The 23,455-nt window shown below is 47.3% G+C and overlaps 1 protein-coding gene across 7 annotated transcripts in view; it reads right to left on the reverse strand.

Annotated features, from left to right (window-relative positions):
* Nucleotides 1-23,455, reverse strand: part of LOC146186570 (uncharacterized) — a 181,568-nt gene that overhangs the window by 26,853 nt on the left and 131,260 nt on the right. For 6 of the 7 annotated variants that reach the window (XM_084607279.1, XM_084607277.1, XM_084607281.1 and 3 more), the window contains 7 exons: nt 17,540-17,640; nt 17,145-17,241; nt 16,968-17,066; nt 16,546-16,670; nt 8,937-9,071; nt 8,518-8,690; nt 7,397-7,476 (listed from right to left, as the gene is read on the reverse strand). In XM_084607279.1, the coding sequence (XP_084463405.1) occupies nt 7,397-7,476; nt 8,518-8,690; nt 8,937-9,071; nt 16,546-16,670; nt 16,968-17,066; nt 17,145-17,241; nt 17,540-17,640 (810 nt within the window). The remainder of the gene's footprint in view (nt 1-7,396; nt 7,477-8,517; nt 8,691-8,936; nt 9,072-16,545; nt 16,671-16,967; nt 17,067-17,144; nt 17,242-17,539; nt 17,641-23,455) is intronic. The other variant, XM_084607282.1, reaches the window with a different exon arrangement.

Consider the following 23,455-nt stretch of genomic DNA (forward strand, 5'->3'; position numbering starts at 1 on the left):
AAGCGAGTCAACAGCGACTGGTCTGCGTGTGACAATCTCAAGCACTCTAGAGCAACTGTCATACCTAGAAAATTTAGGGTATGCATATCTTATGACATCTCGGCTTAGTCAGGATCCTATTGAAAATTTGTTTGGAACCGTGAGACAAGCCTCAGGCTGTAATGACCATCCAACTCCCACTCAGTTTCTCATAACAATGAACTGCATGTCATTCTATAGTTTAGTCAAAACTGTGAGATATGGCAATGCAGATCCATGTGCACTCAGTGCTTTGCTTGATGCTGAGCACAGCAGTGCAGGTGGTCCTCCCAGCAATGTGTGGGACCAGGTGGATGCCCTCATTGCTTCGGGGAACTTGCCAGATGCTGAAGCGATGTTGTCTTCAGTGGATCATGACGAACACATAGAGAGAAGCGACTCTCGCTTAACTTATTATGTGTCAGGATACGTTGCGAGGAAGTGCATAATGAAAACTAAGTGCCAGCAATGCATGAAAGCTCTGACCGTGTCATCTGAAGATGAGAGTCTTGGGCTGGCTGCATTAATACGATACAGAGACAGAGGCGGGCTTCTATACCCGCACAGCACACTGTTTTCTTTTGTGAAAACTCTTGAGGATATGTTCACGGAATGCTTCAGCAAAAAAACAGTTGCATACCGATAGCATTTTAGATGTGCTCAGCCTGGTGAAGGCAAGATGCATGCGCAACATTGGTTGCACTGAGCATTCAGCTGAGCTCACCAAGAATGTGATCAGCTTTTACCTTACAACGCGGCTTCATTTTTTTACAAAGGGCATTAAGGGGGGACACCCCTCTTAAAACTTTTTTCCTTATTTATGGGTGGATCTGACTGAAACTTGCACCATTAATGTACTTTTGCATGCTGATTTCAAATATCTGATTAGTTTTCTTGTAGATGAAATAGCTTTCAAAATAATCCCTAATTCATGTTCTTCGTTTGGAGGTGAGTTAATTACTAAACACTTTATGGCATGAGGAGAATAGCCCTGCCAGAGTGATCTAGAAGGATCATAGAGTGCCGCTAGTCATGAATTAACGTGGTAGAAGAATTTGAACCAAAGTTACAATAAGTCAAACTTTTATGAATAAAAGCCCAGGTTGGCACCTAAGATTGATAATTAATTCTGTAAATGTTGCCCCATAATAACTGTACATATTTTTGTCCTACGGCACTGTCGAAGGTTTTCTCTTTCTAACAAGACAAGAATGAGAGCTATAGCACAAATAGACTAAGAGATATCTCTCCTCCAAAATTGCAGCACCCTCAAAATTGCAGTTTTGAGAAAACGAGGAAAAACACTTCACAGCATGTAGGTGTAAATTATGTCAATGATTGATATGTCAACAAGATCAGAAACAGGTGGAAAGTGATCTGAAGCGAAAATTAATGGCCTATGCCAATTTGAGCCAAAGTTACGCAATAGGAAACGCTTGAAAGGAAAATTCCATTTGGGTACCGAAGACAACATAACCTTCTCAGCAAATTTTCTTTTGTCGTCACTGCATTTACCTTGGTTTCATGAGACTCGCAGGATTCCCTTTCTAGAAAAAAAATTTTTTAAGCAATAGCAAGAACAGGACCAGAGATATTGATCTTTAAAAAATGCAACACTACCAAAATTGGGGGATTGTCGGAAGCACTCAAGCCTCACGGCATTTAATCAGGAAGGGCAACCCCAAAGACCTCATGCTATTAAAATGCACCAGGAGCATAGTCGGGGTGCATGCTGTCGCGGTGTTTTCTTTTTTCTGTTTTAGCAACGCCAAGCGAAGCCGCCCGCTTCTTTGCAGAACGTACGCTACGGTGCAAGTCCTTTTCTTCAGCTCTCCTGGACCCAGTTGCTGTCACATTTGTACTGCATTCTTGCAGAATTGCTGCTGCTGTATGCTTGCAGCCGGCATTGAAGCGCAGCACAGCTTCTGCTGTGGCTGCTTCCACAGCAAACAGTGATGAGTGCCGCTCTTTGTGGATCAAGGTCCAGATGACCGAGTGGAAGCTTTCGTTCGAGTTCTGGGTCTTCCCCCGAATGCACCTCTGCAGCAGGCTCTTCTCTGATAAACGACTATAAACAGGCAAAAGAGCATCAGCCACATCTCTTGGCAGACTGTAATTGTGCTTTGGTGCAGGCTCCTCTTTTGCCTTTGCAGCGTTGTGGCGGCACCATGACTTCTCACCGGTAGGACATAAACTGTGTTTGGGGCAGTCATCAGTAGATGTGATGTGGTAATATGTCGCCATCACAGCTCGCTGCATGGCATCCACATCACCTACATTTGATCGAAGCGCTCGGCCATAATATATTGCCAGCTTGTCAACTAGATCAGCTGTCAGCCTTCCTCTGCCGCCAAGACTTTGCTTCCCTGCACCCTTGTGTCTCTGCAAGAGGTTGCGCAAAGCTGCTCCCATACGCTTGTGCACGTGATTTATGCAGTCCTCTTTGACTATTTCAATGTAGCCATAGATTGCAGCATCTTTAAGAGCACTGAACGTGCGACTGTCCCCATCGCATAGCATGGTTGTGTAGCGCATGTTGTGGCGCTGCAGAGATCTTTCAAACAGAATTTTGCCAGCCTCTACTTCCATTTGACCAGCCTTGGAGTTGGTGTTTTTTTGGCACCGGTGGCGTGATTTCCAAAGTTCGTAGCCGTCAGTGTTTGGCTTGGGACCAATTTCGCAGCCCAGACAAAAGTTTGACAACACCACATAATCAAGCACGTAACCAGTGAAGAGTTCCACCACGGCACCGACGCCTATATGTGATGAGTGTCCGCGCGTCATCCATGTGCCGTCGTAGCACACGGCAATGTTCCCCCTATGCCCAAAACACAAGTCATCGTAGACCTTCGCCACTGCCTGCGCGGCTTGTGCCATAGCGGTCGTGGCGGCTCGGGTAGCAGCGGGTTGCAGTGTGTTCTTCAGATGCCGTTGAAACGTCTTGTTGTGCATCCCGCGCCGCGACAACCCCATCGCCGAAAAGATATCGTTCATTGCTGTCTGGCCGTTACCGGTCGACAGCATTGCTCGACTAGCCAGAATATTCAGCTCAAAAGGATTGCACCTTTTCTCGCCGTCAACCCTCCGCGAGTTCCACTCGGCCGCAATCTCACCGCAGTTGTCGCACAGCACGATCAGTTTTACGGCGAGGCCATAGCTCCGGTCGCTGGTAATTAAACGCACACATCCACGACACGTTTTGCACCGCACGGCATCCAGAAGGATATTCACAATGCTGAGGTCAATTACCGCATAGGAGGCTGTTCCGTCCGCATCTGACTCTGCGGACGCACCACTTGCATCGGCGAACAGCGCGGTCTTTCGTGCCGTCGCCGGCGTCGATACCAGTCTATCAAGCGTAGCTTGCTCACGGGCACTCACTTGAGTTATGTCACTGTTAGTGACAGGCGCGGTATCAATACGTACACGACTGCAGTCGGCACGAAGAACGGCGCCGTTGTCCAGCGGAATCGGAGAAGCGTCGCCGCCCGTAACGTGATGGTCACACAATCCCGCAGCACTGGCACTTGCTTCTTGCACAGTATGCAACGAAGTCGCATTCTTAACGCGTTTCTTTGGTTGCTTTCGCCCGAACTTGTGCAAAGAGCGGTACTTCTTCGCGCCTGGCATGACTCTCGCGTTGCACTAGCGTGGTCGGCAGAAAGACAAAATGGCGTCACTGGGAGTCCGCATTTCAGGGCTAGCTTGCCGGAACCAACCAAACGACGCCATTTTGATCACGTGCCTTAACCGGCCAATAGTAGCGCGCGCTGCATGCTATCTTTTTGCTTGTTTTTTATGGGAAAGGCGGAGCGCACAGGGTTGCTTTCCGAAAGAAAAAATAAGCCGAAAGCGCGCGCTTTCGAACGAGACCAAAATCGCCGCGGTGGAGCGCGTAGTTCTCATGCGCCGGGCGATCGAAATTGGGTGTCGTTTGTCCACAATTTAAAGGGCAGTGGGTGTGGTACTGCATTTTTTAATCGCTATAACTTCATAAATAAGCGGGGTATAAGGATGAAAATTTGCGTGCAGATGCGGAATGGTGCAAGGAATACGAAAATGAAAAAATTGAAAATCCGATTTTCAGGCCGATTTTCGGTGCCAAAGAGCCGTGTCCCCCCTTAACTCAAAGAGAAATGAAAAAAGAAAGAGGACCATGCACAAGAAGATCGCGAAAACTTCCTAGTCTGCATGGTGTAGGATTATGTCCACTTGTAAATATTCGACCAGATTTGTCGGCTGCACGTGTTCCAAGTCTTAAAATAAACGTTATTACATAAGAGTGCCTTGTGTTTATTTCCTTTACATGTTCTGTTGGGTTTAGAGCGACACAATGCATATAATGCATTCGCAATGCAATGCATTCTCGAAGCAGCAATGCGCTGATGTCGAATTTCGCGCGCATAGTTTGGGAAGAACACTGCGTAATAACATGCATTTCCGCAGCCGATGGTAGTTGTAAAAAAAAAAAAAAAAAGGTTACGTTGAAATTGGCCCTGTGGTACTCTCACTGCGAGAATGCGGCGACCATTACCGTTATATTATCAAAATATCATTGCACATCCTGAAGGCACCCTTTGCCATTGTCTGCGGTGCAAAAATTACCCGGCCCCATAGGTCACTGCATACTGGTAAGATGCAGCAAAAGATGTATCGTGCATCGGACGTCATGAATATTGCATTTCGTTCGGCGTGGCCTAGCTTCAGGTTACGCTGGGAAGCGCGCCATCTGCCGGTGTCGACATGAAGTGCGTCACGCGCCGCCACCATGTGAGCGCACTACAATATTCTAGAACACTGTACCGGCGCCTAGATTCAGCTCGGACTGTGATGCTGTGATCGCCCGTTCCAAAGGGTGCGGCCCCATCGCCATCGTTTCTGCCGGCATTTCCGGGAGCGCCGTCGACGCCGTGACCGCTTCGCCTTTTCGTTGTGAAGACTCATCGCAGACCACATGGTGTTTTGCTAAGCTGGTGCATGGTTTTGCTACATGCTACGTATTGTGTCAAGTATGCTCTGCGACGCTAGGCCTAGGTACTTCGACACTTCGCAACAAGAGGATTTTGCTTGCCCGCGGTGGCCCCCACTCCGTCCTTGTTGTCCTTGCCGATGGCATCGAAGTGCGGAAAACAGTACTGTCGGTTAACGATGGAGAAGAAAAGCCGCCATTATTAAACAAGTAATGAGCGGACGATTGCAGGCTGACGTGGGTTTCGCCACGCGGGCTTCGCACTCACCACAGAGGCAGCAGACTTTCCAGAATGTGACAACGTGATTGAAATGTGCCCGCCCATGGACGACGCTATCAACAACCTCCGCTTTGCTGGGATTTCCATACCGACCGAATTAACTTTAAACAGTTTGTCGACGCTGACAACGAGCTTGACTTCTGTGCAGAACTGACTGATGAGGAGCTAGTCCGTCAGGTTGTGGAGGAGTCGGAAGACTCCGATGTTGAGAATGAGAAGCCAAAGTCCGCGCCGCCTACAAGCGCAGAGTTGAAGCGAGCATTGCTCACACTTTCATCGGTGTGCAGCGCTTACATGACTCTTGCTCAGATCGAGGCGAATATGATCGCATACAAGCAGAACGCCGTCCAAACAAGGATCGACAAGTTCTTCAAGATACTGCAGCAATATTGCTGGCTGCCGTGACGAAAACAGGCTGTCGGCTGCATAGAGTTCTTGAACAGCTCTTATTCATGCTTTGGTGTTTCGGAAGCCTAATACCTCGTCCTTGACTGTTTTGATCCAAGAAATATTTGTAAAATGGTACGTCTTTTTCATGCATTCATTTTTTCGGACTGCCTGAATTTTCGGACGTTTTTGCGTTAGAGGGTCCAAAACATCGGTCGTTGACTTATACGTATCAACACAACGCGGGGCGAAAATGCGAACTTGTAGAAAGATATTACAGATGGCGCAGCCTGTCCAAGCGCGCCAGCTTCGCGCTCAGGCGTGCAGTTTTGAACGCACAATAGAGAATGTACTGGTAGGTCGGTGACACTGTGGGGGGCAAGAGCGAAAACGTACCGGTACGTTCGTGACAGCGAAAAGGTTAATTGGCTGCTTAGCCTATGTTGCTGATGGTGCTAGCGTGGCCATTGATGGTGACACTAGCAACTGTGATACACCTGCAGATTCTGCTCGGCTCGTTTCACAAAAATTATTCTTGCACAGGCAAAGCCATCTTATCCAGAGATATAGTGTAGTGGTCGCACAATCTGAAAGTTCAGTAAAAAGTTGGGAGTCTCCCGGGCAAATCGGGAGGGTTGGCAGGTGTGAGAAGAGATATATGCGCAAGTGTTAGAACAGAGTGACGCTATCCCAAAATAACGACAAAAAACAGTGACATGCCAAGCAACGTACGAAACAGTGCGACTGGCCAAAACCGAAAATATGTGACTGAGCTATTTTCCGGAAATGAACTTCACATTATTGTTGCGCAGCCGTACCACGCAGGCTCCACTTTTCCATGCAATTCAGGTTCAGAGAGGTCCCCATCGGTGACCACTGGCTGCTTAACTAATACCTACTGACCGGTGCCAGCCCGCCCATGTTCAAATTGGAGGGTGCCCGATGCCACAGGCTTACATGTGTGTCAGCCAAGGCTGCACTCCCAGTTCGAGCTTGCAAAATTAACGGGAGTCAAATAAACAAAATTTTACTGTATCCGAGGACTTGAGAATGTGCAGCAGTGTTCAAATAGAAAAAAATTCTGGGTGCATTTTAGAAAACTCTGAATATCAGTTTTTTAAACTGAATTACAAACATTTGATTCGTATAAGAAGCTTAGAATAATCGCACACACTTAGAAAAATTATTTTTTTCACAGCAATTGCTATTCAATAGGTAACACTATTGAATAGACATTTTGTATGTTTTTTTTAAATTTTCTTTCACTTTCTTGTTTTGTTTTTTGATAGAAAAGTGTTATAAAAAAAAAAAAAAAGAATTGCATCTGACAGTTACCACTCCAGTAATGCATATTTTGGCAAAGACTAAATGGTTCTGCCTGATGGAGTGCCTAGGAGCTCTGGGCAAGGGTGCAAGATGTGTGTCATGAGAGTGGTGGAGTAACTGGGTGCAGTAAACAGCCAACTTCCATGTCATGCATGGTCCCTCACCCATGCTTGCAATGTGAGCTTTTGGCATAACAGACCCAGCACAGGAAATGGGACAGTGAAAACGGGAGGAGAAAACAACGTGGATGTCATTACCACTAAAAGACCCTTTGCGTAATAGCATCGAATGTGCCGGCGCTGTTTTCTCTCTTGTGCCGTTTCCACATTCAGATCTTCTCACCCAAGTTGTGTGCGAAGTGCAATCCGCATGCCCCCTCTAGTACCAACAAATAAAAATGGGAAGCAAGCGCATACCTTGTCAGACCGGCTTGGCGATACAGGTGGTGGAATCGATGAGCCTGCTTCGTGTTCCTGAGCAGTCGTCCCAGCTGCAGCTGCATCATTAAATGAGAAAGAACCGCGATATCATCCCTGCACACTTGCTGAACTGTCAGGCAAGAGGGTATGCACCTGGACTGCCACACATACAGGCTGGTGCACTTTCCATCAGCAGAAAACCTAATCTGTGGGCATACATACGAATCAAAGGCCACAAAGAACCATGCCCAGCGCATTTGGTCAGCATGAGATCAGGTCAGCATGAGATTGGGCGTCGAACCCTGCACCTTTTGCCTTCTCATGTAATACCTCTAATGGGAGCGTCCGAGGTGCATAGTAAATAGACAGATACCAAATGAATGCTCAAACAGTTAAGGAGGGCTACCATCGCAGTCCATCAAAAGTACACATACTTCCACTATCACAAGGATGCTTAATTAGAGCAAGACTTTAGAAGTCTTGTACTACTTCGCACAGATGGCCGTGAACAGATCTCGCAGCCATGCTAAAATCAAAGCTACGAAACAACTTCGGCACAAATGATGGATTTCGGTGGTTGCAAAAAAGGTAAACTAAAATTTGAAAGAAAAAGAAAAGTGTGTGCAATTTGTCTCTTTTTTCTAAAAAATGACCTGAAACACAATGCTGGAATGAGCTGAACACTTTTTTAACTTGCACATAAATGACAAGCGACGCTCATCCTTCACGGTCTGCCCACATCAAAGTGGATGAGTTGGCCAGCTTTAAGAATAGTTACGGCATTACCACAACAGCAGTGCGATGCCCTTACATAACGCTTGCCGAACCAGATGTGCTTATGCGAGCCCCATTTGCCCTGCACCCAGGAAAGCTCGGCGACAACATACACAAGAATTCCCTCCACAGCTTGCTCCAAACAAAATCTCTCAAGAAGCTGGTTTCTTCCATGCCGTCTAATCTGCAGAATCACTTCGACGCGTACACCATGAAACGATAGGCAAATGCTCTTTCACTAGAGGAGACTGCCAGTTAGCTCCCTGAAGTAAGGTAATCAATTAAGACAAGGAAACCCTGCCTAAGTACAAAACCCGCGCAACATAAAAAAATAAAAAGCGCACCAGGAATGCAAATCATGCCAGGAGGTGGAGGTGGACCCCCTACAAGGTAGCTGGTTGCAGGCTTCAGAGGAGCCTGAACTTCCATCCTGCTAGCCAAGGAAGAGGGGTTTGGCAGGAGCACTCCTGGGGCATGGCTCAACAGGGGTGGCTGGTAAGGCGGTGCCTTTGGCTTTCTGCAAGTAAGACATACTTTATTTTTTTGCTGGTGAAGTAAAAGCTCGACAATTCAGTCTGGCAACGATAACAAGTAACTCATTGGTCATGCTTAAAGTCTTTTGCAACATGACTGCCAACACCTTTATTTGTTTTTTATTTAACGAGGTGCCTGTACCGCTGTTGAAAAAAAAAAAAAAAAAAAAAAAAAAAAGAAAACGCCAAAGTGTCCCCAGGCAACCTTTTCAAGTAAGAGTGCTACCAACACGATGCTCGGTGAGGGCTTTGCGGTAGCTAGAACTTCCATCTTGCCAGGCAAGGCAGAGGTCGGTGGGGTTGGCAGGAGAACGCCCGGGGCATGGCCCAACAGCGGTTGCTGGTAAGGTGGCAGCTTTGGCTTTCTGCAAACAAGACAGTGTTTTTTTCTTTTTGCTCGAGAAGTAATCGCACTACTAAGCTGAACTACTGAGTCTCACATCAATAGAGAGCTTTAGTGTACCGCAATTCATTACCGTGATCCACCACCATGTGTTCCACTGTGCTTGCCCAGATTCCTTGATGCCAACAGATGGCACCCCATGCTGGAAGTCGACACGTAGACCCGCCGCCTCAGAACCTATCGGTGCATCCGCATCGCCCGCATGCGGTAGAGAGTCACAGTAGTGAATCACAGTACACTAAATGCTAAACTATAGTCCAACATCAACAACAAGTAATTCACTGGTCATGCCATAGTGTCGTTTAAAACATTAGCGTCATTTTTTCCGTCGCACAATCCCCATGCCAATGTTGGAAAAATGCCCCCAGTCTCCAGGCAAATTTTTGACGTCTGCAGATGTGTCCCAGCATTGTGAATTTTAGTGATAAGCACTATTAGGGTTCCGAAAGAAAGAATGCTACCGAAAAGATGCTGCCTGTCAAATAGCTCAGTGATCTGCACGGCAATGGCTGACGCCACGTTGAATGTGTGCATCTGTGAAGCACTTGCACTTCTAATTCCTCATGTTAACTTCAGCACAACCTTATGTTCTAGTAACGGAACACCTGTGAGAATGCAAGGACATTTAATACTGTGCGAATTCAATCCTGCACCTGATCTATCTAGGCTTGCAAAACGTAAACATTGAGAAACTAAGCTTCTTATCCGGATGCACATTCTACAGATAGTCATGGCTCTACTGTTTTAACTAGCAATGCATGTGCTAGGGTGGAAGCAGATTTAAGCACTTCGGAGCAGCTCAGGGAGCAGTAATACAGTAAAACCCCGTTACAAAAAACACTTTATTAAGAGACCCGAAAAAGTTGTCTCTTGTACCAATAATTCTTACCAACTCGTATGTGCGGCAGTTTAGATGCCCTCATCTAAATTCTGTTCCGTATCAGTGTCCCTGTTTTGTTGCAATATGTCAGGAAACAAGAAGGAGTGCCTTCTCTTGACTGGGAAGTCGAAATGTCCCCGTTGTTTCAGCCACTGTCACCACATTCTTGTGCGACTGAAACAACAGTAACATTTTGACTTCCCAGTAAAGAGGAGGCACTCCTTCTCTGTTCTTGACGTATTGCAACCAAAAAAAAGGACACTGATGTAGAACAGAATTCAGATAAGAGAATCTAAACTGCCGCACATGCAAGTTTGTATAAGTCAACTGCATTGTATGAGCGTACCTAGATAAAGTTACTATAGTTGAGTCCCGGTACAACTAACGCCGCTTGAACGAAATTTTTGCCAGAACAAATTATTTTACATTCCCTGCGAAACCTCCACAGAACTTGATGTATTAATATTTCCTCAAAAACGAAGCACTTTGCGAGCACATGTTTTCGCGGGCGAGTGGCTCCTCCGTCTTGCCTTTCTTCAGAAGGTGGGTGCTGGAGAGAGACTTTCTCGTTCCCGCAGCTTATTTTCTTGCATCGCAGATTGCTGGGGGAGGGAGGGCGCACCCATTTGCACGTCCTCCTTGCGCGCACCGCTCGTTTTATTTATTTTTTTTCCCTTCAGATGCCCACGTGATTTTTAAAGTGACGTCATGCCCTGCTCATTGGCTAGCTTCGTTCTCCGTGAAAAAAAAAAACGAGTCCGTCCCTTGCCTTTACTGGGCTTCTTCGATTGATGCAGCTCGTGGTCATGGTACTCGCAGTCACCGTGCTCGTGGTTTCCTGCCAAGCAGGAGAGCACGTCATGATCACATGCAAGCGGTGTTGGCTGGCAAACATTCGCGGCCTCCAAGCGAAGAGGGGCTGCTCGAAAGCGTGTGTAAAATGCACTAGCGCGTAAATATAATGTCATCTGCTAGAAACAGCGCGTTTCAGGCAGGCTAAGGACTGGTGGGCGGAGCTTCATGCCCTGTTGGAGAAAAAAAAGAAAATCGCGAGGTGGGCTGAAAAGCGCTGCAGGAAGAAGCCCACTCCGCATCACCATTTTTGCGTGTCCTTGTCGTTCGTGAGTGTGTCGTTCAGCGTAGTCTCGTCTCGTCTCTGCTAGTCGCTGCTAACTTCCTAGAATGTCACCGCCACCGAAGAAGCGGAGGTTTCTTTCACTTGAAAAAAAAGCGCATATTATCGCCGAAGTAGAAAGCGGGAAGAAGAAGGCGAATATATTGCCGCAAAGTTTGGCCTCGTGCCGAGTCCGTTGTCAATGATACTGAAGCATCGGCAAAGGCACTTGCGCCAGGCACTTCAAATCAACACAAGAAGGTGATGCAGTCAACATACGAGGAGCCTAGCGGAAGCACTGTTCAGGAGAAGGCCTTCAATTATGCCTGCTTGCTAGGCCTGGATGACTATAAGGCCAGCACAGGTTGGCTCATTCGCTTTAAAGCGAGGCACAACATCGTGGGAAATGTTTTGTGCGGTGAAGCAAGTTCTGCGGACACTGGCGGCGCATCGGAATAGGTGATAGACAACGTGGCTGATATTATGAGCGGCTACGTCCAATTTTACAACGCTAATGAGACGGGCCTCTTTTACGAGATGCTGCCAGCGAGGACGCTGTATTTTAAAGGGCAGCGTTGCCAGGGTGGCAAACACAGCAAGAAAAGGGTGACTGTGCTGCTGTGCACAAACATGGATGGATCGGACAAGCGTCCCCTGTTAGTTATTGGCAAAAGTGCCAAACCGCGCTGCTTCAAGGGAAACAGAAGTCTTCCCATCAAGTATGTCGCTAACGGGCAGTCGTGGATGACCCGTGCCATATTTGCGGACTGGCCTGGTGCATTTGAGCACGACATGAGCAGGCAGAACCGAAAGGTTTGTTAGCTCTTGGACAATTGTTCTGCCCACTGCATTGACGACGTCAAACTGTCAAGTGTCGAAGTGCGATTTCACCAAACTGCACTTCGATCATTCAGTCGCTAAATCAAGGCATCATCCGAAGCATGTAGTGTGCTTATCGGGGAAGGCTGATTCAGCAGATTCTCTTGAACCTCGAAACTGGCAGGGAGACAAAGGTGGACCTATTCACGCTCTTCAGATGATGGCTGTTGCATGGAACGTGATCCGATCCACCTTGATCTACAACTGCTTCCAGCACGCCGGGTTTGTTGACCAGGAGGCGACCAGCACAACTACAACTGCAAAAGATGATGCTTCATCATTGTCTACTCCGGGAATCAGTACGGCCTAGAAATCCGCCCAGGATGCAGGAAACGTCTATGGCGATATCGAGATGGCCAATTTTCTCAACGCTGACGCATGTGTGCTAGTCTACGAAGAGCTAACCCAGGATTCACCCGTTTTGGCAACCTCGTCACAGGTGACGGATGCCTTAGATGCTATTAGGAAGTTCTTGGGCTCTCGCGATGACGACGTTGCGATGGCTCTCTTAACACAGAATGAGAGTCGCGTGACGCCGCTGCTGCTGGTGTAACACAAGCAGACTAAGCTTACAGACTTCTGAAAATAAAATTTTTTTTTGCTCAAACTCTGTAAATTTTCGACAACGAAATTTTTCGTACGCCCCGCCGATTTCGTTGTAGCAGGATTCAAATGTACGTGAAAAGTTGCCCTGTAACAGAGGGTCTGTTGTAACCATGTCTCTTAAATGCAATGTTGTTAACATGGGAAACATAGGAAAAACCAACCAAAGCATTTCAAAGTAAGTGTCTCTTATAACCGAGTGTCTCTTTGTTGTAACCATGTCTCTTGTAACGAGATTTTACTACAGTCGATCTTGGATACAGTGAACATCGAAGTGGGCTCGCAAAACAATTCAGTACCTAAACCTTTTACACAGATGAGCTTCATCATAATCCAGTTGCGTGAATAAGGCATACCCACTCTAGTGGCACACATACTGCAGCAACGCGTCACCCGGCAGCAACTGGTAGCGCACCCGACCCACGACGCCTACACATGTGCACCCTTAGCGTCAACCTTCGAGAAAGGTGGCACACCTTCATGTGCTGCTCCACAGGCGCGAGCGTGCGCGCCAAATATATGACAAGGACAGACCAGAGTGTCGAAACTTGCGCCATATGGCCAAGCGCCACTGGAGTTCTTGCATCAAGATGCGGTGGTCAGCACTTTCTGAAAGGCTGCCACTTATTATAAGAGGCCCAATTCTGTGACTGGTACAACATAAGTGAAACAGTAACTCAATTAAAAATAGGTTAGAGTTGGTTTCTATGTTGCCTCTAGCAGTGAAACTGGCTATGTGAAAGCTGCTGCATGTCTTTAATTGGTAGGCTGACTTCACCACATTCAACAACCAGTGCAACCAATACTAACTTCCCGCATAACAGTACTGCCACGTTGAAGACAACCATGCCAGACCAATTCCAACTTTCAGGCAGACTCGACAGTCAGCTCAACATTACTCGAAATTACTCCATAGCTTTCACCACGGCTCCTCTTTCTCTCTTTCCGCGGGCTTCTCCACGGGTCCACTGTCGCAGGGGAGATTCCGAATTGGCGGCCAATGTCAAGGGGCAGCTTGACGCTGGCTTATTTATGACGGTCGTGCAGGCGGCCACTTTTCGGAAGTGGTGCCAGAACACAGGAGAATGGGCGAAGGTGCCGGTTCTGTCCGTCCCGATTCTCGGAAAAGTCGCGCTTCGACCGTGCCGCGAAGGAGGCAAAACAGAGCAGTTAGAAAGCACAGTGTAAGCGCAGTGGTTGTGGGTTAGGCGCTAACTGCTCTGTCTCTCGGTTTGAGGGAAAAGGGTGCGGAGGCCATAAATCCCGAAACGCAGCGAAACACGGGCTGGGGAGAACGCGCTGCAGAGGGAGCCGCTGTGGACATGTCTTCTCGGGAAGACGCCTGGACGTTCCTTTGAATCTGCCGCCCGTGCGCGACCGACCAAGGGCAGCGATCGGAATGTTTGGGCCTGAGGTTTGCGCGTGTTTTCGGAAGTGTAAACGTCGACGCTGTCTGTCCTTGTGACTGCTGGGCACCCCTTGCGTGGGAGGATTTTGGAGAGGGAGTAAATTGCAGATGCAACCACTCGTTGCTGAGTGCGTGCTTTGTGTTTGTTTTACTTGACATGCCTAGGAGAGGGGTATATGTGGCACAGTGATTGGCCAGCTCATTTTGAAACACTGCATGTTATTGGCCACAGAGTGACTAGTCGTTGATTGGTCAACGGACTAGGCTCGAATTTTGGTAACGCTAAGGAAGTGAGGTTGAACAGTTGGGATCGAAGGAGAGCTGGGTCAGGACGAGAGTCGAGAGCAGACTGGTTGTTCGAAGAGGGAGGCTAGGCTGACGGAGGTCTCAAGGAACTCCGGCCTAAAGTGTAGCAGAAGGTCAAGGTCGGATTCTGCTAGCCTCTGACCTCCAATCATTCACCCATTTGCAGTCAGCCCTCTATGTTTTGATGACGCATCTGATGACGTTATTGTAAATAAGTTGTAAAAAGTGTAAATAAATGTGTACAGTCTGAGAAGGGAAGTTCTCATCTCCGCACCGCAATGTGTCGCTGAGTCACGGACACAGCAGTGGTCACCAACACCACTCTGTACGAGCGAAGGCAGAAGAAGAAAACAGCAAGAAATACCTGCCGTATAGGGAAGTCCATCCATTCCCACGCCTTTCGCACCTCCTGAAAATAACTACTCCCACCTTCCTCCCTTCCCTTAGGGCAGGGCTCAGGTGTCCACAAAAACAAGTGCGACAGATATTGCACCTTTCCCTCCCTGTGGTTATTATTATTTGTTCACACTTGAGACAAAAAATAAAAAAGAAACTGACATTTCCAATGTAATCTGCTTTCTGCCTAATGCCTCTGGCCAATCAGTATGAAGCAGAAGCAACACATCAGCCAAAAACATTTGACCATGACACCACCCCGTCTAGTATATCAACAATCACGAACACCTGACCTAGTTTAAACATTTTAAGAGGGAAGGCCGGGGGTGGGGGGGGGGGAAGAGAAGAAAACAAGAGCGGTGTGCAGATCGGCAGATCACAACTGCCTTGACAAATAACACTCAATCTAAAGCCTGTTCCATGCTCAAATCACCATCCCGCCTTGTAACCGCAATGGCACATTTGCGCTGCAGTGAAAGCAAATTTCCATGGTACCAATAGATGTTTGACCGACTTGCTTGGAACGCCGTCACCTGTTCCACGCAACTACACTCTTTGCAAAGTATAAGGAAGCAAACTTCCTTTCGCAACTCGTTAGCAGTGGAGAGGAAGCTGTGAGAGATTATGCCTTTCAGCCCTACGTGGCCAAATGAGCATGAGAAGAGCACATCACTAGCAGCCACCACTCCGCTACACAGTAAGTCTATGCACCACACTGCATTTTCCATCAATGTTTATTTTTGTATTGTAGTTTTGTTGCACCCATCCATGCATGTTGCACTGCGGACAGAGCACTCTAATGGCGATTTCCACTGGTCACTACGGAGCACGTTTTCTTGCCCCGGGACGACGATTTCGATTTCCACTGGTCGACCAAGATAGGTTGCGCATATTCCGCTGGTCGTTTGGGGCAGCTCGGGATGCTCCAGCTCGATTCACCGACCGAAGTCGGATCTCGCCGGAAGTCCTAGTCACTGACTAGTCACTTCCGGATGCTGCTGTATTCTTTTGGCTGTTTTTGACCGTTTCAGCGACATCGGCAGAGGACGCTGGGCGTCACAGTATTTTTGCGCGAATATGTCGAAGTGCGTCTATCGAAAAACATCTGCGGCGTTAGAAAATGAGAAAGCAAGTTGTTGAGGGCCGCACTCCTGCCTATTTATCAACCGCAAACATTTTGGTGCTGAGATGCGGCTACAACTTTCGAAACCGGCTCAGCTTTACTTCCGCCGTGCGCTCTACAGGTTCTACTGGTCAACCAAGGCCGATTCGCTCTGTAGCGCTTTAGGTCGGCTCTAGCGTCCAGCTCCGATCGACCAGTGGAAATCGCCATAAATCTGTTGCAAGCACACTCTGCTTGTGACAACTGTGCTGTGGCTACGCGCAAAGCCCTACTGTGACATGTTATGCCAATGCAAAAGTGTTCAGTGCAGGAGAGCATAGCATAGCTTTCTGCTTCCTCCTGGAGAGGAGGATAAGGAAAAATCTCACTAGCTAAGGGACCATGAATGCAACTAGAACACCTATATATTTAACCTTTTTCTAACGAGCCTCTCAAATGGATAAAAAGAAAGGGAAGACTTAGCGGAGAGAAGGATGGTAAAGCCAATTCACTACAAATGACTTAATGCTACTGTTACGCTTTTATGGGACATTTTCTCAGCTGGCCACGGCCCCTTCAAACATTCTTTGGCAGCACATGGCCTCAAAGTATGCACACCTCAAACTATGTTTAGCCGAAAAAGGAAGAGAATTTTAAGACATACTGCAATAACAATTCTGATTGGTGCAGGAATCTGCATACTGAACAATAACACTGCTGGCCATGCCTGTGTGCAAAGAAGGCCCACCTTAAGCCAGGTGCCGGGGCCGGTGCTGAAGCCAGGCGCGCTGCTGGTCCATAGGCTCCCAAGTATGGCCTGCTCGCTAGCCCCCGGTCCCCTGGAATTCCACAGGACTGCAGCCTTGGGACCTCCTGCAGCATTTTTAGAAGCAGCATCTAGCAGGCATTCCAAGACCAGGCCAAAAATGCAACACCGGTGCACTGATTGTAGCAAGTCCAGTGCCATGTGGAATTCGCCTGGACAGAACCTACTGAGTGCTGCGCTGCTTGGCTTAGTTTTTTTTTTACCTTGTACAGCTAAGCGACAATTTACCTGATAGAAAAGCTCTGATATATATATAAAAGCTGCGCAAAAGTGTGCAAAAGCCCGTCTGTGTTGCAACAAAGCATTCACCGGCAAGGCACGTCACGAGTTCCAATGAAACTTACTAATTCATTAAGCTCGAACTTAGTGGGAAGGTCAATGACGTCAAGCTCAGCCAAGGGTTGGCCCCTTTCCACTTTCTTGATGTGCTCCTGCACTTTTTTCTGCACGAGGAAAAAGAGGAAAGAAAGGTCAGGTTGAAAACAAAGACCGCTCGACATAAAAGGACAGGTATAGCATACCTCAAACTGATGACAGGTGCTAGCGTAGTCTTCTAGGTAGAGCTCAGCCGACCTCTTTTTTCGTACTAAATCATTAACAGCTGCGGGATCTGCAGTACTGTAAACAAAATCAGACCCTCTTACTGTGGTTTGTGGATTCCAAGCGTTAGGTTCGTAAGAGTACAGTAAAGAGAATCTCAGAACAAGACGCACACTAATCAAGCCAAGACAAATTCAAAACTGAGCTTAGTGGGAAGGTCGATGATATTGAAGTCAGGCAGGGGCAAATAATAATAATAATATAATAATAATAAAAATCCAAATTGGCTTTCACCGCAGCAACTCGCACATGCGCCACAGTTTCATTCTAATCACTCAGAAATACACAACAGCAAAAGCAGAGTCAAGCAACTTACACGAGAGCGTCCGCAATTTCTCGAAATATCTTTTCGACCTGCTGCTTGGATTGTTCGAACCGTTCAAGACCCCACTTGTGGGCAGTTTCCAAAATGCGGATCTGAAAGATTAAAAAAAGAGGAGAGGCCCCATGAAACTGCAGTACCATGAAGCACAAACAGCATGTGCACTGCAGTCTTGAGAAATTTTAAAGCTGATACAGTGAAGCTTCACTTGAACGAAGTTCAAGAAACCTTATGAAAAAGTTTGTTAAAATGAAACTTCGTTGAACTGAAATAAATGTGTGGAAGATTGTTTCCATTAGCTCCAAGATACGTAGGTTGTTCAAATCTTATCTGAGCCCATTTATTTGTCACTGCGCTGATTCGCAAGTGAAGAATGCGTAAGCTTTTGCAGCACTTTTGCAAGGACTAAAGTGGTCTTGAACTCAGTCACTGTGTGCAAGCTCCCGAGAACCTTGCCCACCACAACGGCCTGCTGAGGAGAAAAGCCTTTCTTTTTCTCCAAACAGATCATGGTTAACCAAAATGCACACGTTCACAATTCTTGGAGCTAAAAGGTCTAGTAGGGCTGAAGATCTGGCTTTGACTGGCTACGACTGTACAGCTAATTAAGCGTGCAAAGACAGCTATGAATTCGGCTGGTTACAAGCTAGTTTAGACAGCCAATTCACTTTAAACATACCTGCCAACCTGACGATTTCAAAATTCGTAAAACCTCCGCGACCGGGGGGGGGGGGGGGGGTTACTTTCCAAAAATATATATTTAGCGACACCCTTGCTCACTCACCCACAAGCAAAATCCGTGTCCCGTAGAGTAATGAGCGAAAACTCCATTGTGTCATGATTTATTTTTGCAACGCTTTTGCAGTTGCTGACTTCGCCTGCTTCAAAAACTTCTCTGTGTAGGCTTGCTGCACGAATCACACAGAGGTCGCTGTCACTGCGAACAAAACTTGTCAGGCTCGGCTGGCTGTCCGCGGCTCGCACGTATTCTTGGTGCTTTTTCGAAGCGATGTGGATCTTTATGTCGGACTTGCCACCATGTGAAATGTTAATATCACCGGCACACGTGGTGCAAAATCCGAACTTCTCTCCTTTCTTAGAAGGCACGAAGCACGGAAATTCTGCCGCGTACGACTTCAAGAATACTTGGAAGTACTGTCGCGGCTTTGAGCCCGCCATTGCACTGCGAAACCGCTACTACTAAAACTCCAGAGTCACACTGAGTCGGACGCGGCCGCAGGTCACGCAAAAACAGAGGCCAACATCAAAGTTGTCCAAACACGTGAACAAAGGAACAGCCACTAGCCTGGCGGAGGCGGTATCGAGGTTTGGATATGGATTCGTGTTCCCCCGAGTAGACGATAGAAGTCGCTACAACGTTTGCAGCTGCTGATGATGATACCACAAATATGTGTTGCCCTTTCGTGGCCGCCAAAGGTACCATAATAGTGTTAACATGGCCTCCGAGATACCCTTCCGCGCGGGTGGTGTTATATCGGAGGCCACAATGTTAATAGATGTCCGCACTTTTTTTTCCCCCGAAAATAAAACATTTTCCGTAAAATTTCCTGCAAGATTCGTAAAATCGTAAGGCTGGTCAAAATTCGTACATTTTACGGAAAATTCGGAAGAGTTGGCTGGTATGCTTTAAAGCTAAATAACAGCCACTTTTCTTCACGCGATAATGAAGAAAGGTTCTCAACATAAAAATATACAACAAAGAGTGCGGGTCGTCATTTTTTAGGTGCTCAGTACCACGTTGAAGACGCAGGATGGCGCTGCGAAAAATGTTTGTAGAACTGAAATGAGCAACAACTGAAGTTCATTAAAATGAAGAGAGTTTGCATAGTGTTCAATGGAGCTTCGGTGGGGGATTTAATAAAGTTCGTACAACTGAATACTTTAAGTGACGTTTGTTCAAATAGTATTCTACTGTACTATTGCAAACAGGTCACTTTGTTACTCATCCCCACAACTAGGAGACTTCCTATCGCCAACATTCCACATCAGTCAAAGAAGTAGCCATCTCCATTTTGCACTTAACGAGCAACATTGTGCAAAAGGGGCCCGCAGAAGCGCATCACTTTGCTGCGTTCCGCTCGCACTTCTTGAGGCATCGGGGAGGGTTTGGTAGAAAATATGGTCAAAACATTCAAGCATTCATTTAATGGACCACCTGACTCTGGTGGTGAACTATTTTCTCGGCATGTCAGCCAAAATAGGCATGTTAGCTTCAGCAGTTTTGCACACCAAGTGTGGAACACAGCAGTACAGACCACTGCAATGCACAAATTACCTTTCAGCCTGTTTTGCCACTTCTAGCCCAGCAGCACATTGGAACAACTTTATTACTTTAATTTTAGTGTTCATTGGAAAGCTTTCAATCACAGAGCTCATACACCCTTTTTAATTAGAACAAGTGCTCATGCTGTAAACAAATACAGTAGCTGACCAAATCTTCGAACTCCAATTAGACTTGCAAAATTTGCTTGGTTTAGTTTATAAGCCTCAACATCCAAAGTAATTTGGGCTGCTGTCACAAAGGAATCCAAAGCACTCGGGATTGGCCGTAGAGCACCAGCATGTACTTGATATATATAGGACTTTACTGAGGAATGACTACGCACCCAACAGGAATGTATACATATTCACAACCAATGTAATGACTGAAAATTAAATTTTCCGGCCTAAGTACAGCATTAATGCCAGCGGACACTGCTCTCCCAACCACAAAGCTCTTGCCTGCTGTAAAAAGCACCAACTTCGATTTTAAACAGTCAAACAGAGGAGCTGCTTTAGATAAGCGTGGCTATTGGTTCCTCATTATTAAGGCGAAAGCCTTTAGTGCCACAGCCACGCGGGGCACGTGAGAAACGTATCTTAGTTCCCCTTGTCTAGCGTCATGCCAGTGTGGTCGCCATGGAGACCGCCACCATTATTTAGTGGTAGTGATAAATACAGATGACTATGATGTCATCATGACATCACATCCAGCCATGTCTAATACAGTAAAAGCTCGGTAATTCGGACTTCTAGGGACCGTAAGATATGCCTGAATTAACCGAATGTCCGAATTATCGAGAGTACAAAAAACAAAAACATGCAAGATTTATCTCAACATACCTTTATTACTTGAAGTAATCACGGATGCTTGTCTGCTTTCCCGCAGAAACCCGCGCAGATACTATTTTCCTCAGTCCTTCCAGGTGCTCAGCAGCGCGCATGCCATCTCCAGTGCCCCAACAAAATTCCTCTAACACAACGAGGGCCTCTGCTGCTTCCTTCACAGTGCGAGGGAGCCGAGGCTGCTCCTCTCGTAGCCCCTCTTCCTCCTCCGAATCTTCGCCGTGCAGTACATACCGGACAATTTCTTCCTCAGTTAGAGAGCCGGCTGTAGCAACGCAGTCATCAATGCTGATGTAATCAGCGAGTGTCACCGCATCCAGCAGCATACCTCCGAAATCTGGGCAGTCATCTGCATTGAAGTCTGGCGACACTTCTGCCACTGTGTCATTGTAGGGCTCAGGCAAAACGAAGCCACTGTGTCGAAAACAGTTAGCGATGATGTGCGCAGGCGTGTTCTTCCAAACGTAGGCAAGAATGTTGACCGCACTCAGAAGATCCACGTCGTACTGCTTACCGACTTCATTGCACAGTAGCATGCGTTCCAGCACGCGCCTGCGGTATTTAGTCTTCACATACTGAATTATACCTTGGTCCATCGGTTGGAGGGCCGATGTAGTGTTGGGCGGCAAAAAAACAACTTCAATGTTGTTCAGCCCGGTGGCACTGTTATGTGCACTACAGTTGTCAAGGACAATTAACACCTTGCGGTTCTTCGCGGAAAACTGTCGGTCTAGCTTTTGTATCCAGCCGCGAAAAATTTCCGATGTCATCCAGGCCTTTTTATTAGCCCGGTACTCCACTCGAAGAGCAGGCACGTTCTTAAAGCACCGTGGCTTTTGTGCCTTTCCAATGACGACAAGCGGCAAGCGCTCTGTCGCTCTCATGTTTGCGGCTAAAAGAACGGTCACTCGTTCTTTACTCCTTTTTCCCTCCGATGCAGGGATCTCCTTTCATTGTCACAGTCTTGTCAGGCAATGCCTTAAAGAAAAGTGCTGTTCCATCAGCATTAAAAATGTCATTTGGATCATATGCTGCGATATGTTCCAGCAGCTGAGCGTTCTTCCAGTTGTTGGCAAAATCTTCGTTGACGGCACCTCTTTCGCCGCACACAGTCTTGAAAACGAGACCATGTCTGTCTCTAAAGCGCGCATACCAACCTTCTGACGCTTTGAATCCATCGATGTGCATCATCAGTGCAAACCTCTCGGTCTGCGCCATGATGAGGGGTCCACTCAATGGGAGGTTCGCATCACGCGAGTTGACCACCCACCGAAGCAAGGCTTCTTCCAACTCCGGATGAGCTGCTGTTCGCAGACGCTTTTTTGACGCTTGGAACTTCTCGCTTTCGAACGCCTGAAGAATCTGTTCATTTTTAACATATGTGCTTAAAGTACCCTTTTTAACGTCATATTTTTTCATTGCCTCTTGTCGGGAGAGCCCGTTCTTAAGGGCCCGCAAAATTTCCACTTTGGTAGCCAAGTCCTTGGCCTCGCAGCTCTTCGGCCGTTTCGCCGGTGTTGCCATCGGGGGCGAGTGCAGTGATACCAGCGCACAACAGAGAAGAATGAGCCACACCAAAGCGAGCAGTCTTCAATACAACAGCGTAGCGCACAGACAGCAGCAAAACGACAAAATGGCACCGCCAGTAACGTCGACTCGTGAAAAAACAAGAAAAAGCGCCCATCCAGCCACTAGTCGAGCCAAGTTGATTAATTGATGTCCATGGCGATGCTGCTTTTGGGTATCGCTATTGCGCCGCGTTCGTCTTATTTTCGTTTTCGAGCCTCGGTAGCTGCTCGAAGTTGTCCGAATTATCCGTTGTGCGGTCAAATCCGTCCGAATTAACGAGAGTTTCGTCCCATAGACTCCTATACAATATTCTGGGGACCAGGCGCGACGGTCGAATTATCCGATTTTCCAAATTAACGGGAGTCTAATTAACGAACTTTTACTGTAAGCGGAACTGATGTCATGATGATGTCCCATTCGGTCATGAAGCCATCAGACAATTCCCACATATACGAACCTGACCCCGCCAGGCACGCAAACCAGGTTTCCATGCGGCTCCTTTAATTTGGCGCTTCCTCGAATGCCGCACCACACAGCATGCAGAAGCAGACGCAGTACAGCAGACACCAGCGGCATTTAAAATTGGTTTACAGGAAAAATGGTGGTTTTCACCTCCCCGCAGTTTAGTGGTCCCAAGTGCTCTCTAGAATTTTTGTCCCTCGACCTGAACAATCTTTCAAGTTAAGGCACTATCTTCGCTGCCACTGATGTCGCCAACAAGAAAAAAAAAATGTAAATACGATTCCTCCGTAAATGGGACAGCAGCGGCATCCACCCCAGCTTATACTATGCCAATAGCAGGACGTGTAAAGTGCTAGCGTCCATTCACTTCTTCACCCTTGCCCATCCTTCGGCCTTTAGTTGGTCTAATTAACTGCGTTCACTTCTTGCATACAGCATAGCAGGGCACACATTGCAGTGGGTTCGCAGAATTACCTATGGCTGCGTTGCACACTGTGGCATCAATGATGTGAAATGCTACGGATATAAAGTGTGACATATAAGCAAGCCCCCGAAAGCACAGTGGCACTAGCTAGCCCAGAAATGTACCATTCTGCAAAACGCAAAAGGTATAAAAAGCATGGCTCTGGTTTTTCAGACAACACTCGAAACGAAGTTAGGGATTTTTCATGCTGGCTGCAGAGTGCAGCTCATAAAACTGTCCTTCTTGAATGCAGTGGAGGCGACGTATTGTGCAGAGCGAACATGTGGAAA

The sequence above is a fragment of the Amblyomma maculatum genome, chromosome 6 (assembly GCF_055883805.1).
Source record: "Amblyomma maculatum isolate TAMU_Amacu chromosome 6, ASM5588380v1, whole genome shotgun sequence".
NCBI lineage: Eukaryota > Metazoa > Arthropoda > Arachnida > Ixodida > Ixodidae > Amblyomma > Amblyomma maculatum.